Below are 16957 nucleotides of genomic sequence, written 5' to 3'. Positions count from 1 at the left end.
CTTTGGGAGGCCAAGGCGGGCAGATCACCTGAGGTCAGGAGTTTGAGACCAGCCTGGACAACATATTGAAACCCCATCTCTACTAAAAAATTACAAAAAAATTAGCTGGGGCTGGGCGTGGTGGATCACAAGGTCAGGAGATCGAGACCATCCTGGCTAACACGGTGAAATCCCGTCTCTACTGAAAATATTGTACTGTAGTCACGACTCGGAGGGTGAGGCAGAGAATGGATGAACCTAGGAGTCGGAGTGAATGACTTATAATAAAGACCAGAAGATGATAGGTGGGAATGAAGTTTAGATTAAGCAAACTTAAGAAGGACTACGTTCTGTACTTGGGTACCTTCTAGTCAAATTTTAAGACCAAGCTTGGGCATCACCTCCAGGAAGCCATCCTGGATTCCTCCCACCAACTGACACTGGTTTAAGTGTCCTGTTTCTATGCTTCTGGTCTGTATTTCTGTTTTCAAATGTATACCAGGGAATTTAATGATCTATTTACTAGTCTGTCTCCTGCACAGCTGGGGTCCCCCCATCCTGGATTCCCAGGTCTGGGTGGTGCTGGGCTCCCTGTAGCCCCCACTACTTGTTGAGCAAGTCAAGTCTTTCCTGAGACTTCCCTTGGCATCATGGGGGTGTGGGAGCCACACCATGGTCCCCACTCCCAGGGGACAAAGTCTGGTGGAGAAAAGGGACAACTCTTGGACCAGTCTGAGGTAGCTGCAGCCGAGGGCTCTCCAGCGAGGGGTCCAGAGGCTGGGCTGGGGGCACCCCCACAGAACAGGACATTCCCAGGAGCATGCCAGGCCAGAGGCCCCTATCACCAGGGTCTGATCCGCCTGGCATGTCCCTCCCTGGACACTGGGTCTCTCTCATCTCTGGCCGCCCCTGTCATCAGGGTCCGATCCCGCTGGCATGTCCCTCCCTGGACACTGGGTCCGTCTCATCTCTGGCTCCTCTTGGCCTCTTGTCAGCCTCAGGAGAATTCTCTTCTCCTGGATCAGGCATTGTCAGCTGTCCCAACTCCTTCCCCTCTCTGGGCCTCAGTTTCCCCACCTGTCTAATGCAATGAAAGCATATCCAGCTCTGATCACTGTGATTCTGTGTGGAAACCATTGCCTTCTTCAAACGTATGTCTCCTGAGGATGATGCTGGGGTCTCTTCCTCTTCCTGTACCCTCACCATGCCCAGCACAGGACTGGACACAGGGGCTGGCTCACTAAACACTCCTCAGAGAGCCCCTGCCAACAGCAGCCGTGGGGTCTGTGCTGCGGGGTGGGGGTGGGGGGTCCCTGCTAGGGAGCCCCTTCCCCAGGAGTGGTTGTCCCTGAGCTTTGGCCATCCTCCTGTGGCCTGGTCTCTCTGGCCTGGGGGACACTGCTCTTGGGGAGACCCTGTCTTCCACCTGCTGCTGGGGGGCCGTGAGGACCTGCCAGGCCCCTCGGTGGAGGTAGGATCGGAGAAGCGAGTGATTTCATCAGGGTCTCACCTGTTTGCAGTTTGTGAGATGGATTGGGGAAGGTTTCTGATGTGTCCTTAACTCCCATCCCCTCCGGCTTCACGCAGGACTCCCCGGGCTCTCCACCCCAGCCCCCTGCCTCCCATTAATGACCCAGGAGGCTCCTTCCTTGGCCCTCTCTCTGGGCCTCCGTTTCCCCACCTGTCTAATGCAGGGTGGGGGAAACTGGCTGAGTAGGGTCTCTCTTTGGCTCCATAGTGTGGAAAGGGGCAGCACCAGAGAGCTGGGAAGCAATAGAGGCCGCACAAATCAAGGATCCAGGCGGCCCCAGGAGAAGGAAGTTTATTGCTGTTGCAGGGACTCGCTGCCGCCGCTCCTAGCAACAAATCACAGCTGCGTTTTCTGGAGGAGCAGAGAACAGTGTGAGAGACTCAGGGCTGTGCCACCTTCTGGGGTGGCACAGGGCTCTGCCCGGAGGGTGGGTCCATGGGGTCATGGCCAGCAGCCCCTGGCCTTCACTTGCCAGCCTTGTCCCTGTCCAAGGGGTCTGAGGCCCTCAGCATTTCAGGCCACTGTGCAAATGAGTCTTGGAACACACTCTGTCCCCAGTGGGGAAGCCCCCAGCCCAGGGTGACCCTCTGTTCCCCTACTCTCAAGATGATAAATGGCCATCCACACCATCCCTCTCCTCTGCTGGGCCATAGCCTCAGGGGGTCAGTTTTTGGGGGCAACTGGTGTGGGGCCTGGATGGGGACATAAGTACTTGATGAAGGCAGTGGATGGATGGATGGAGGAGTCGATGACTGTTTCCTTATTGGCACGCAACTCAAGGCCTGCTACTGGAAGCACTCAATCAATATTTCTTGAATGAGAGAGTGAATGTGTGAAGAAGTGCATGAATGAATCACTGAATGAGCAAATGAATGAGTGAATAAATGGATGAGTGAGTGAATAAATTCATGAATGAATGAATGAATGAGTGAATGAATAAGTGAATAAATGAATGAATGAATGCATGAATGAGTGAATAAATGTATGAATAAATGAATACATGAATGAATGAATAAGTGAATAAATGAATAAGTGAATAAATGAATGAATAAATGCATGATGAGTGAATAAATGAATGAATGAATAAATGCATGAATGAGTGAATGAATGAGGGGATGGGTGAGTGAGGGGGAGGGGCTGACAGGTGCAGGGACAGCTGTGGAGGCGGCACCCACCTCGTTGATCCAGTCGATGTAGGCGGACACCCGGGTGTAGACTACCGGCTTCTTGCGGGTGTTGCAGCCCTGCGAGGAGCCAAAGCTGACGATGCCAAACACCTCCCAGGAACCGTTCTCCAACTGGCAGTTCAGTGGGCCGCCGGAGTCCCCCTGCACCAGACCGGGAGGGCATCAGCCACCAGGCCCCCCAAGAGGCAGGCTTGGGAAGCAGGGCTGGGTTGGGGTGGGGGATGTGGGTTGGCTTCGCAGCCTTAGTTAGTAGACAGTTTTGGCCTCAGCCTGCCCATGGTGAGGGAGGCAGAGGAAGTGTGGTTTGGGGCTGCCTTGGCCTTATTCTGGGAGGCCCTGGGGTGTCAGACTAGCTCTTGGTTTGCTGTGTGATCTGTGCCTCAGTTTCCCTAGCTGTTCAGGTCTCCTTATCTAAGACTCTGTGAGCTACTCAGAGCAGTGAGCATGCTGGCAGCTGTGCTAGAGGCCTGGGAAGGTGCGGAAGGAGGGTGAGAATGGGGAGAGGGTTGTGTGTTTGAAAACAGAACATTCCCTGATTGTCTTAGATGTTTTATGGTTCTGGCCTCCCTGGACTGGTGGACCAAACGGCATGGAGGAACATGTGTAGAGACTTCAGTGAAGCCTCTTCTGCGTCCTTTAAACTCATTTAGTCCTAACCCTGTGAAGTGGTTACTGTGACTCCATTTTACAGATGGAAAAACTGAGGTCAGAGGTTCAACGGCCTTCCCAAGGTTACGCAGCTCATAAATGGTGGGACTGGGGCTTGAACTCAGATACTCATGCTCAATGCTCATGCTCTCACCACAGTGATGGGGGGGTGATGGGCTTACCCTGAGCCTGCTGGGCCCAGCCAGGGCTCTCTCAGTCTTGTCCCAGGAGAAGGGTTTGGTCCATCGCACCCCCCCTTTGCCCACGTCCACTTGGCCACTTGGAATAGGGACAAGGTGCAGAACCTAGACACTCACATTGCAGGCTGAGATGACGCCGTCGCCCCCAGCGCACACCATGGTTTTCTTCACCCTGAAGCCCCACCAGTCAATCCTGGAGCAAGTGGCGTGATCCACCACAGGCTGCAGGCCCTGCTGCAGCTCATCAGCAATGGGGCCATTGGCTAGGGAGAGAGTGAGCAGTGACCAGGGAGGCAGCCGGGAAGCCCAGTCCAGCCCCTCCCCAGGCCTTCAGGGAGCAGAGGCCTGGGACAGGACCCAGGGGAGCGCCGGCTGAGACACTGTGCGGACCACACACCTGCCCTTCATCAAGAGGCAAGCCAAGGTCCCAGAGGGTCGGGAGCAGGTTGCCAGCAGAAGGAAGCTACAGCGTTGAGTTGAGTTGTCTTTAAATTGGATTCTGGGGGTTTAATTGTCAATCATTTCTTGTGGGTCTCTGTCTTTGCTGTCACGCATTAAAAAGCCTTTCTCACCCCCAAGATTTTCTATTTCTCTTTCCTTTTTTTTTTTTTGATACAAGGTCTCTGTTGCTCAGGCTGGAGTGCAGTGGCAAGATCATAGCTCACTGCAGCCTGTTTGAGGCTCAAGTGATCCTCTCGCCTCAGCCTCCTGAGTAGTTTGGGACTATAGGTACACACCACCATACATAGCTATTTAAAATTTTTTTTTTGTAGAGGCACGGTCTCACTATGTTACACAGGCTGGTCTTGAACTCCTGGCCTCAGGTGATCTTTCCTCCTCAGCTTCCTAAAATGTTGGGATTATAGGTATGAGCCGCCACACCTGGCTTCTCCCCCAGGATTTTCTAAATAGTGATCTGCATTTTCTTCTAAGTCTCCCATAGTTTCATGATTTGCATTTAACTTTTAATTCAGCTGGGACCTATTTGGGCATATGGTATACCATAGATGTCATCCCCAACCCCTAATGGTTTATTTTAGTTTATTTATGCGACACTATGTGCCAAGTGCTGTTCTGAGCACTTGACAAATTCTAATTCATCTAAACCTACCACATCTTTCAGAGACCCTTGTTAGAGTGTCTGTCACATGGTATGTGCTTAGTAAATATTAGCTGTTATTGTTACAAAGTTTACCAAGACGTGAAAACGTGAAGGCAAAAAGGGAAAGTGGTGGGCAAATGTGGGTGGCATGCTGCTTCCTTCAGGAAGGCTCTCGGGATTTGCCAGGGATGATACTCACTCCAGAGGCGGCCCCAGCCAGTGACATAGCAGGGGTAGTCCTCGGGGAGCAGGGAGTCCTTCTCTGGCAGGCAGGCCACCTGGATGGTGTCACTCAGCTCCACGTGCTCTGCAAGCTTGATGAGGGCAATGTCGTTGCTGGAATCCAAAGTGGAGAGGGTGAGTGGGCAGGAGGGCCCTGGCCCCACAAGCCCAGGCTAAGGGGCTCGGGCTGTGAGTTGGGAGTTAGGCCCAGGGTGCTCAGGGGTCCTTCGCAAACATCCTGACTGCCAGCTTCTTCTTGGCCTTTGGGGATATCAGGACAAACGATTCACCATCTAACATGGTCACCCGCACTGTTGACATAGCTTCTTCTCACGAGTCATCACCTCAGGAAAGGGTTAACAGAGGGAGGTGAGGGTGGAAGTGTTCGAAACCGCTGCTGGCTGTGCGTCCACTGAAACAGAGGCTACAGCAAGCTGAGAACTCTAATGCCAAAAGATGGCACTTGCAGGTGCCAGTTTTCATATTTTCATGTTACAAGAAGAAAAGCTGGCCGGCCCAGTCAGACCTGTTTTGATTCCTAGTTCTGCCACAAAGTGGGCTGTGTGGCCTGGGACACAGTTCTTAACCTCTCTGAGCCTTGGTTGTTTGTCCAGGGCTGTTGTGAGGATTACATAACAGATGGCATATAAAGTGTCTATTGCAATGTGGGCATACAGTAGGCATTCGATAAAGGTGAGCGCTGGCCCAGCCTCTGGAGAGACACTGTGGGGGGCCTTCCTTGTGGACCTTCCTGGGAGTCTTGACCAACGAGGGGGATACGAGGGGGTATTTGTCTCCTCTTAGCATTTTGCCATTTTGTGTAAGACAGTCATTCGCTGGCTTTCCAGGGTGAGGATGGGGTGTCAGGTATGGGGTGCGACAGGCTCTGCAGCTCCGTCTTGGGGACGCCTCTTTCCACACTGCCTCCAGCGGCTGTGGGATGGGCAGTCTGTCACTCACCGCAACAGGAGGGTGTTCCATTTCTCATGGACGTGGATGGTGTCCACACCCACAAACAGGGATCCTTCTTCGTCTTCCACCTCCAGGTTGTTCTTTCCCACGGCCACACGGTAGGTCCGGGTGTTGCTGGGCAGAGGAAGGGGACCAGGTCAGCGTGGTCCCCTGGTCCTGCCAGCCAGTGGGATAGAGAGGGAGCTCGGGGCTTTAGTGGGGACTCATTTTGGGGAAAGAGAGTGTCCCCATCGTCCTTTCCCAGGGTGAGGGGAAGGGCCTGGGACTTGGGGTCAAGGGACTTGGGTTCATGTTGTGACTTTGCTGCTCCTGGATGTGTAGCCTCGTGCCTCAGTTCCCTCATCTGTAAGGGGGAGGCAATGCTGGAACTTACTCCCAGGGCGGCTGTGAGAATAAACTCATCCAACCTTCCACCGCTCTTGCCTGCACGTTGCGGCATCCATCTAACTATCTCTCACTTGTACGCTGGCCTACTCCTGTCTATTCTGAACCCAGCAGTGTGGGTTTAAAAATATCTCTGGCCAGGTGCGTTGGCTCATGCCTGTAATCCCAGCACTTTGGGAAGCTGAGATGGGAGGATTGCTTGAGGCCAGGAGTTTGAGACCAGCCTGGGCCACATGGCAAATCCCCATCTCTACAAAAAATAGAAAAATTATGGTGAGGTTTGGGCTTCTAAGTTAAAAAACAAACAAACAAACAAAAAAACAAGAAGAAAAATTAGCTGGAAGTGTGTGGTGGCGTGTGCTTATAGACCCAGCTACTCAGGAGGCTGAGGTGGGAGGATCGCTTGAGCTCAGGAGGTCAAGGCTACAGTGAGCCATGATGGCGCCACTAAATGAGACTGTGTCTCTACCAAAAAACAAAAGGATATATGAAATATGTAAAATGAAACACGTTGCAATATATATTTTTTATAAAATATATTTAAAATATTTTATGGAATATATAAAAATATGTCAGCCCACAACTCTCCTTTGCTCAGAAACCCATCCAATAGCTGCATCTTACTCAGGGTCAAAGCCAAGGTCCTGACACTGGCCTGCACTCATTTCCTCTCTAGCTCACCTCCTGCTCTCCTCTAGCACACGCTGCCCCCGCCACACCGGGTTCCGCGTTATTCTCAACCATACCGACAGGTCTCTTCTCCAAGGCTTTGCATGGCTGTTCCCTCCACCTGGAACACCCTTCTCCTAGATCCATGATTTCCTCCCTCACTTCCTTCAGGCCTTTGCCCAGATAACCCCCTTTTAGCTCTCTGAAATGTCCCAAATATTTGCCAAATATCCCCCTTTCAGCTCTTCTGGCCATCCCTTTTAAAATGGAACCCCTCATTCTGTTTGTCTTCTTCTGACCTTATTTTTTTATTTTTTTGAGACGGAGTCTCACTCTGTTGCCCAGGCTAGAGTGCAGTGGCGCCATCTCAGTTCACTGCAACCTCTGCCTCCCGGGTTCAAGCAATTCTCCTACCTCAGCCTACCGAGTAGCTGGGATTACAGGTGCCGCCACCATGCCTGGCTAATTTTTGTATTTTCAGTAGAGACGGGGTTTCACTATGTTGGCCAGGCTGGTCTCAAACTCCTGATCTCAGGTGATTCGCCTGTGTCGGCCTCCCAGAGTGCTATGATTACAGGCGTGAGCCACTGCTCCTGGCCAATATCTTATTATTATTATTATTATTTTAAATCACCTGAGATGTTATATATTTGTTTGTCTGCCGCTCTGCCTTCCACAAAAATATAAGCTTCCCAAGAGCACAGACTTTGTCTTCACTGCTGGTTGCACATAATAGATGCACAATAAATACTTGACTGAATAAATGCACAACTGAGTTACTGGGTATGAGTAGCTTATATAGCCCAGTGCCTGGAGTGTGGAGAAGCTGCTCAGTAAAAGCAGAGTATCAGGCTCCCGCCCCCGGGTGATGGCCAGGTCTCAGCGTATCATCCCTGCACACCTGATGCAGTGGGCGGCGGTGAGGACGAAGTTGCTGGCAATCAAGGTCCCGCCGCACGTATGCCACCACGTGTCGTTCTTGAGGTACTGGAGGGAGATCTGCAGGAGGGTGGGGAGGGTTGTGTGTCAGCCTGCGGGTCCCTGGGAACCTCACCCCACCACCCTCTCTATCTCTACCTCCCAGCCCCACACAGGCTTACCTGCCAGGGCCAGCTGTGGGGCCGGGCATTCTCTCCTCCCACCACGCGGGTGGATAGGTTGGGCGGGAAGCTGGGCACCCCGCAGCTGGAGGCTGGGGAGACAGGAGGCCAGGAGAGCCGGTGAGTGGGGCTGGTAGCCCACGGGGAAAGGGGTGGGAGGGTGGGCAGGTGGAAGCAGCACAGATTTGGGGCTGGGCAGACACAAGGTTGATATTTTACTGTGTCGGGGGGGAAGCCACCCAGGTCTCTAGGCCTTGTTTTCCCTTTCTGTGAAATGTGAGGGATCACACTAACCCAGTGAGTTTGTCCTGAGAACTGAATTAGACAACACATAGAAAAGAAAGCATCTGGCCGGGCGCGGTGGCTCACACCTGTAATCCCAGCACTTTGGGAGGCCAAGGCGGGTGGATCACTTGAGATCAGGAGTTTGAGACCAGCCTGACCAACATGGCAAAACCCTGTCTCTACTAAAAATACAAAAATTAGCCAGGCGTGGTGGCGCATGCCTGTAATCCCAGCCACTCGGGAGGCTGAGGCAGGAGAATCGCTTGAGCCAGGTAGACGGAGGTTGCAGTGAGCCGAGATCGTGCCATTGCACTCCATCCTGGGTGACAAGAGCAAAACTCCATCTCAAAAACAAAACAAACAAACAGAAAACAAACAAAAAAAAAACTGTGGCTGGCATGTGTGCGAGTGCCTGGTACACCTGTGTTCTTCTGTCCCTTTTTAGGCCCCTGCGTCATGGTGTGTGCGTGTGAGAGAGCATTAAATCCACTGTTATAGCTGGGCAGCTGTGTGGAGTGGTCAAGAACACGTGCTGTTCTGCAAGACAGACGTGGACTCAAATTCTGCCTCTTCCACTAACCTGCCATGTCATGTCAGGCAAGATACTAAGTAGCACTGAACCTTGATGTTCTCATCTGTAAAATAGGGCTATTAATAGACCCTACCTCTTTTTCTTTCTTTCTTTTTTTTTTTGAGATGGAGTTTCACTCTTGTTGCCCAGGCTGGAGTTCGATAGCGGAATCTCAGCTCACTGCAACCTCCTCCTGGGTTCAAGCGATTCTCCTGCCTCAGCCTCCAGAGTAGCTGGGATTACAGGCGCCCACCACCATGCCTGGCTAATTTTTGTATTTTTAGTAGAAACGGGGTTTCACTGTGTTGGCCAGGCTGGTCTTGAACTCCTGATCTCAAGTGATCCACCCACCTCGGCCTCCTAAAGTGCTGGGATTACAGGCGTGAGTCACCATGCCTGGCAATAGACCCTACATTTTAAGGTTGTTTTGAGGATCGAATTGGCTCCTACATGTAAGGGGCCTAGCACAGCGTCTGGCACATAGTAAACACACAGGGAACAGGAGCTGCTATTATTACTGTTGTTGTTGTTGTTAGCTGGAAGGACTCTTCATTAAGTGCTCTCCTTTGCCAAAAAAGCCAGTGAGATTTAGAGAGGTGAAATGACTTTTCTAGGTCCTGCCGAGAAGTGGCATTTAAGCCAAGTCCCTGGGCTCCTAATCTGGGAAAACGCCACCAAAATGATGGAATGGAGAATCCTCAAGGGAGAGAGAATGCTGGGAAAGGCAGGCCCTGATGGTCCCTGGGGTGAACCCAGGATGAGGCATCTTGTGTCCCTCCCCCTTGCGTGGTGCTTTCCACACCTCATTTCTAACTGGGGACAGGTCAGATCATCTTCCCTGTTTTGCAGATGTGGAAACAGAGTTGGCAGGCAGGCTGTGGCTTGTCTGACACACAGCTGGTTGGTAGCATCTGAACCCACAGGGGACCCCAAAGTGTCTTACCTGGAGAGCAGAGGTCCCCCACTCCCCATCCCGTCCTTGCCCTGGAGGCCAGCCCGAGCTCACAGCCTGCTAGCTGCAGCCCCACCCCACCGCTTACCACAGGCCAAGAGCGCAGCGAGGACAGTGATGCCCAACATGGTTAGGTGCTCAGGACTGGCTGACCGGCGGGATGGGCTGGGGCACACTTATAGGCAGGAGCAGGTGAGTGCACCTGGTCAAGGCCAAACCGCCCCTTGGAGAGAAACCTGCTCTGATAAGGCCCTTTCCCTGACCTTGGGTGGTTACTGTTTAATTTGGGCAGGATACAGGGCTTTCTTAGAAGTATGGATTTTCCAAATATCCTGAAACAGAAAATTCTGAGTTGCAGTGCTTTTTGGCATCCCCCACCCCACTCTGTTTGACCTGTGTGTTCATTCTCTCTCCCTACCTTATACTATTTATTTATTTATTTATTTATTTGGAGATGGAGTCTTGCTCTGTTGCCCAGGCTGAAGTGCAGTGGCACAGTCTCAGCTCACTGCAACCTCCACCTCCCGGGCTCAAACGATTCTTGTGCCTTAGCCCCCTGTGTAGCTGGGACTACAGGCACCTGCCACCGTGCCAGGCTAATCTTTTGTATTTTATTTATTTTTTTTGAGACAGGACCTTGCTCTGTCACCCAGGCTGGAGTCTCAGCTCACAACAACCTCCGCCTCCCGAGTTCAAGCGATTCTCCTGTCTCAGCCTCCCAAGTAGCTGGGACTACAGATGTGTGCCACCATGTTGCCTAGGGTGGTCTTGAACCCTGAGCTTAGGCAATCTGCCTACCTCAGCCTCTCAAAGTGCTAGGATTACAGGCGTGATTACAGGCCGCTAACTTTTTAGTTATTTATTGGGCACCTACTGTGTGTCAGGCATTGCGCTCAATTCTTCTTGCATTGTCTCACTTAATTCTTCCAGCAACATGAAATAGACACTATTATCTGCTCTGAGATGAGATGAGAAAGGACCAGGCACAGTGGCGCATGCCTGTAGTCCCAGCTACTCCTGAGGCCAAGGCAGGAGGATCGCTTGAGCCCAGGAGTTCGAGGCTGCAGTGAGCCATGATCGTGCCACACTACATTCCAGCACAGGTGACAGAACAAGACCTTGTCTCTAAAAAAAATAAAATAAAAGTGAGGAAGCTGAGACTCAGCAGGTAAGTGACCGTCTAGGGTCACACGGCTGGGCAGCAGCAGAGTCAGACTTTGAAGCCGGAGCTTCTAACACCAGCCTGGGGCTTCAAGCTGTGGAGACACACTGCTCCTTCTCTGCCTTTCTAGTGCTGTTAGATCACTTCCTGGCTCTCTTTCTGTCTCATCTTTCTAATTGCCTGGGCTTGATGCACTCCTGCACCTGCCTCCAGGGCTGTGGTTGGAGGTGGAGGCTCAGCAGGCTCTGGAAGGTGCTTAGTTGGCCAGATTCCTTCCTGGAGTCAGTTTAGTTGTAGGTCCTCAGTTTCCCCATCTCTAAAAGGGGCAAAAGGACCAGACGGACTTTCAGGCTCCTTTCAGTTCTACAATTCTGTGACTTGAATGTCAAGGTCAGTGGCAGATCTGAGGGCCCAAAGCACTGAGTGACAGAAGTTCTATCAGAGCCTCCGGCATTCGGGGTTGGCCATCCCTTGGAACATGTGGTTTGATCCATTTGCCCCAAGGCCTGGCCTCAGCCTGGTTGGTTAGATTCTGTCTTCCTTTTCCCTTCTACTCATACCGAGCTCCCCTTGAAGGTCATTTTCTGAGCTGGGCCTACTGGCCACCTTAGGAATTCTTTCCTGATAGAAAAGTTCAGAGTGCTATGCACCCCGCCATTCATAGTGGTGATCTGGGGGTGAAGGAGGATTCTAACTTACACTTTTTTTTTTTTTTTTGAGAGTCTCGCTCTGTGGCCCAGGCTGGAGTGCAGTGGTGTGATCTCAGCTCACTGCAACCTCTACCCCTGGGTTCAAGCAATTCTGCTTCCTCAGCCTCCCGAGTAGCTGGGATTATAGATGCCCACCACCATGCCCGGCCAATTTTTGTATTTTTAGTAGAGACCGGATTTCACCATGTTGGCCAGGCTGGTCTCAAACTCCTGACCTCAAGTGATCCACTCACCTAGGCCTCCCAAAGTGCTGGGATTACAGGTGTGAGCCACTGTGCCTGGTCTCTAACTTACACATTTTTATGCAGCTTAAATTCTTTTTTAAAACAAGCATATGTTACTCTGGTAGTATAAAAATCAATAGGTTTAATTTTTTAAGAAAGATACACAGACAAGGAGTGGGAATGTGCACTGGGGGCTTTGTTCAGCTGTGGTGACATCAAGGCCTCAGTCCTGGGGTGTCTGGGGACTTCAGCCTGTGGGGAATTTTCTGTTTCATTTTGGAGGTTGGTTGTGCGTGATACAGGGATACAGGTTTATCAGTGGCTACTGGCCAGTCTGCTTCAGACCCAGGGCTTTTGGTTGCCAAGCCTTGCAAAGGGTCATTGTAGCCTGGAGACTGGGAACATAAGCAGAGATATGGCTTGAGCTAGGTGATAGGTCTTGGAAATTAGCAGGGTCTGAAGGTGGGAGGCAAGACACTTTGTTTCCATCTCAGTCAGTGATGGAATGGATGACCCAGACCCTGAGCAACCTCTTTGAGCCTCAGTTTCTCTCATGTCCCTTGATCAACCTGGGAAAATGAAGTAACTGGGCTTCTCCTCGTAGGAGCTCATCAATTTATACTCAGAGATACAGCAACTTCTTAGCATGCATCTCAGTCTTATATACATGCCCATGGATTCACAAGTATATGTGGACAGGCGATGCACACACATGCACATACACGTGCACACACATGCACACACACATGCACACACACGCGCACACACATGCACACACATGCACACACACACACGCTCCTCCACGTCCACAAATATGCACACACCAATGATATAATACATATAAAGCATTTGGTTATGTGTACAGCCAAGTAGAGCCATGCGCCACGCATTCAAACATGTACACAAACATAGAAATAGCCAAATGGATTGATGATGAGGTCCCAGGTGAACAGAGTTATTGTTAGCTTTTTGAAGCTTCACAGAGAAACTGACCTTTTTTGGAGGGAGGTTGCTGGCTGCTCAGCTATAGGGAAACTTGCTTGTTTTGAGACATCTAGAGGGAGGGACCTTTTATGTAAGGTAGCACCAAACAATTGTCCCTGGAGAAAACTGAGGTCGCCCTTAATCTGTTTCAGATGCTGAAGATAGGCTGTTGAGTGCTTTGCTTAGGGTTGAACTAAACCCACCACTATTGCTTCGTAGCTCTATGGCCTTATACTTGTGACTCAACCTCTCTGTGCTTTCTCGTTTATAAAGTGAGAGTGAAAACGGTACCTCTGGCCGGGCACGGTGGCTCAAGCCTGTAATCCCAGCACTTTGGGAGACCGAGGCGGGCAGATCACCTGAGGTCAGGGGTTCAAGACCAGCCTGGCCAACATGGTGAAACCCTGTCTGTACAAAAATACAAAAATTAGCCGGGCATGATGGTGGGTGCCTGTAATCCCAGCTACTCGGGAGGCTGAGGCAGGAGAATTGCCTGAACCCGGGAGGCAGAGGTTGCAGTGCACTCCAGCCTGGGTGACAGAGCAAGACTCCGTCTCAAAAAAATAAAAATAAAAAGAAAGAAAATGGTACCTCCCTCCTAGAGCTGTTGGAAGAAGTGCCTGGCATATGGTAAGGACGGTCTCAATGTTTGCTGTTACTATTATTATTGTTGTTATCTGGTTCTTATGAGAAAGCTTGAGACTGGACTTGGTCACTGAGTACTTTTGCCTTCATGGGCCCCTTTCTCCATTAAAAAAAATATTAAAAATTGGCTGGGCATGATGGCTCGTGCCTGTAATCCCAGCTACTCAGGAGGCTGAGGTGAGAGAATCCCTTGAGGCCAAGAGTTCAAGACCAGCCTGGGCAACATGGTGAGACCCCGACTCTAAAAGAATTTAAAAAATTACCTGGGTGTGGTGGCACATGCCTGTAGTCCCAGCTACTCTAGAGGCTGAGGCGGGAGGACTGCTTGAGGCCAGGAATTTGAGGCTGCAGTAAGCTATGATCATGCTACTGCATTCTAGCCTGGGTGACATAGAGAGACCCCATCTCCAAAAAATAAAACATAAAAAAATGAAAAATTATGTTTCCTTAAAAAAAATAAAAATTATGTTTTATTGTATGGTTATAACAATGAATATAATCCAGTTTGGATCCTTTTCATTTTTTTCTTACTGATTTTAAAGAAATCAAAACATTTTTGTGGGCCCCTAAAGGTGTCATGGGCTCCAGGTCCTGTGGCCCCTCCTTGCGTGAGGTTCTAGATGATCCAAGGGCTGAGAGAGTTTGGGGAATGGTCTATGGCTCCCCCTGAGCACCTTCTCCAGGCCCTGGAGGCACCTTTAGCTGTGTCCCAGGGCAGCCAGGAGAAACTTGTTCTTGCTGGAAAAGGTGGACAGGCGTAGGAGCTGCCTCCGGGCACATGCGTGGCTGGTGCCAGCCCCTCCTGACTCCAGGCCTGGTGCAGGGAGCAGCCGGTCAGGCGACACCATGATCCCAGTGGCTCAAACTGCCTAAGTTACAGTGGTGATGCTGGGTTGGCTGACCTGATTTTCTGGCCTTGATCACCAAGACTGAAGAAATACCCCAGAGGGGGCCTATGGCTATCGGCTGACAGAAGCCCGGGAGGATGGATTTCCTGTGATGGGAGGGGTCAGGGCTTGAAGTTGGATTAACTTGCATATTTATTTATTTATTGAGGCAGACTCTGTTGCCCAGGCTGGAGTGCAATGGCACAATCTCGGCTCACTGCAACCTCTGATTCTTCTGAGTTCAAGTGATTCAGGCACAAGCCACCACGCCTGGCTAATTTTTGTATTTTTAGTAGAGACAGTGTTTCACCATGTTGGCCGGGCTGGTCTCGAACTCCTGACCTCAAGTGATCCGTCCACCTCGGCCCCCCAAAGTGCTGAGATTATAGGCATGAGCCACCACGCCCAACCTAACTTGCATATTTAAAGAAGTGACTGTTTTGTTTGCCCAGGCTGTGAGTCACTGACATACCATATGTCATACACAGAAACATAACATACACAGAAAACATTCATTCACTCACTCATTCATTCCTCCCATATTCACGGAGCAACTACTGTGTGCGGGCCCCATGATAGGATTGGGTATAGAGATAATAAGACCCGTTCAGCCATGGGGAGCTCCCTGCTGGACAGGGTGAGTGTTCCTTGGAGATAGTCTCCCTTGGAGAGATGGGCCAAGGGCGTGGAGTTCTGCGTGAGAAGAGACTGGTTCTGGTGGAAGCCTGATGAGGGGCAGGCAGGGAAAGGATTCCTTCTGTACAGAGTCCATGTCCAAACTGAATCTGAGGCCTCGAGGGTGAGAGAATGCCAGAATCCACCCCCGCCCCACTGCTGAACCCTGGGATTTTTCAGGACCTGGAGTGGGGTCTCCCAGGACCCAGGGCCTCAAAGTCCTTGAGCCACTTGGGGCCAGACTGTGCTGGAAAAATAACCAGGGGCGACTTGGCAGAGGCAGGTAGAACGGGGTGGGGGACGTGGTCAGGTGGTGCCCTGGGGCCTCAGGGGGAGCAATGCCAAGGTGGGGGTGGGGCGGGATAAGAGCTTGAGAAAAGAGGCAGGTGTCACTGACAGGGCTGGGATTTTCTGGCCGCTGGGACAGGACTCTTGGGCGGCAGCTGTTATGTCTCGGGTGAGGCCCACTAAGGGGCCAGCTGAGGGGCTGGCAGGGCTTCTCCTCCAAACCAGATGGAAGCACTGGGGGTTAGAGAGTGTTGTGGGGCCCAATGAGGGCTTGGCGTTCAGCAAGGGGTTAACAGTTCAGAGAGAGGGGCTGGGGGTTCCATGGGGATTTGGAGCTGGGACTCAGTGCAGGGAGGCTTAACGAGAGGAGGGAACCTGGGAGTTGTTTTTTTTGTTTGTCTGTTTGTTTTGTTTCTTTTAAGCAACAGGGTCTTGCTCTGTCGCTCAGGCTGGAGTGCAGTGGCGCAATCATGGCTCACTGCAGCCTTGAACTTCTGGGCGTAAGTGATCCTTCTCCTGAGGTTCCTGAGTAGCTGCCCAGCTAGTTGTTTTAATTTTTTTTCTAGAGACAAGGTCTCGCTATGTTGCCCAGGCTAGTCTTGAACTACTGGACTCCAGTGATCCTCCTGCCTTGGCCTCCCAAAGTGCTGGAGTTATAGGCATGAGACACTGTGTCCAGCCCTGGGAGGGTTTTAGGGAGTCCTCTCTCTTGGTCCTAGGATCACTCCAGGTCCCTTCCCTCCTCAACCTGCTTTCTCTGGGGGTCTTGTGCAGGCCAAGGCTGGGGGCTCCCGACAGGCTGAGACCCTTGGTGGAGGGCCCTGGCATGGGACAGCTGGCCCTGGTCTCTCATGGTCCAAGGACTCGAAGCCCACGGCCATCACCATCAGGAGCTTCCTTTTCAGTATGATTTGTTATTATATTTTGTAGAGATCAGGTCTCACTATGTTGCCCAGACTGGTCTTCAATTCCTGGCTTCAAGTGATCCTCCCACCTCGGCCTCCCAACGTGCTGGGATTACAGGCGTGAGCCACCATGCACTCTTTCAGCGTCCCCGTCCCTTCTTCCTGAAGCCCTTTCCAGCAGGATATCGGGGATGCGGATGTTCCTCTCTTGGGGAAGGGGTTTTGAAAGGCAGTGTGGAACTGAAAGTCCCAAGTTGGTGGTGGCGTACAGTGGCGTCTCAGGCCCTGGGTAGCGTGTGGGGAGGACACTGCCTTCCCCAGGCATCCCAGCTGCTGTAGTACCACCCCTGGCCACCTGGGGGCAGCGATGCCCTGCCTAATCCAAACTCCAGCTCCCACACCCTGCCTGGGAAGACCCCAGACCCTCGCCCACCCTCGCATGGAATAGATGGGGAGACTGAGACCCAGTGGGGGCCTGATCTGTCTAAAGCCACACACAGACAGCTGCTGGTGTCCGCCCATCACCCCTGGTGTTTTCCAGCCTGTGGAAGACTTTGGGTGTCTCCATGGCATGGGTGCTTGGGGGTCTCTGGGCTGCACAAGCCATAATTCCCAGGGCCTTAATGCCACTGCCGGCCACCGTGTGGCCTTGTGGAGAGGCAGCCCCTCCTCTCT

General features: G+C 51.8%; 1 protein-coding gene across 1 annotated transcript; it reads right to left on the bottom strand.

Moving 5' to 3' along the window:
• Nucleotides 1-1785: 1785 nt before the first annotated feature.
• CTRC (chymotrypsin C) lies at nucleotides 1786-9025 on the bottom strand. Its single transcript, XM_032759010.2, has 7 exons — nucleotides 7995-9025; nucleotides 7796-7893; nucleotides 5830-5955; nucleotides 4847-4983; nucleotides 3663-3808; nucleotides 2686-2838; nucleotides 1786-1861 (listed from the first exon to the last, which is right to left on the bottom strand). Exons 1-7 carry the CDS (start codon nucleotides 8595-8597, stop codon nucleotides 1847-1849), a joined length of 1278 nt encoding a protein of 425 aa, XP_032614901.2. The 5' UTR covers nucleotides 8598-9025; the 3' UTR covers nucleotides 1786-1846.
• Between the last annotated feature and the right edge of the window lie 7932 nt (nucleotides 9026-16957).

The sequence above is a fragment of the Hylobates moloch genome, unplaced genomic scaffold (genome assembly GCF_009828535.3).
Source record: "Hylobates moloch isolate HMO894 unplaced genomic scaffold, HMol_V3 SCAFFOLD_9, whole genome shotgun sequence".
Taxonomy (NCBI): Eukaryota; Metazoa; Chordata; class Mammalia; order Primates; family Hylobatidae; genus Hylobates; species Hylobates moloch.
This window is presented reverse-complemented; position numbering and strand designations above follow the sequence as displayed.

Coding starts and splice junctions, on each gene's coding strand:
- CTRC (XM_032759010.2), bottom strand. CDS start 8,597: ATGGAGTGCAATGGCACGATCTCGGCTCACTGCAACCTCCGTCTACCT. Junction 7,894..7,994: donor CCCACAGCTGGCCCTGGCAG/GTAAGCCTGTGT, acceptor ACCCTCCTGCAG/ATCTCCCTCCAGTACCTCAA. Junction 5,956..7,795: donor ACCGCCGCCCACTGCATCAG/GTGTGCAGGGAT, acceptor TCCTCTGCCCAG/CAACACCCGGACCTACCGTG.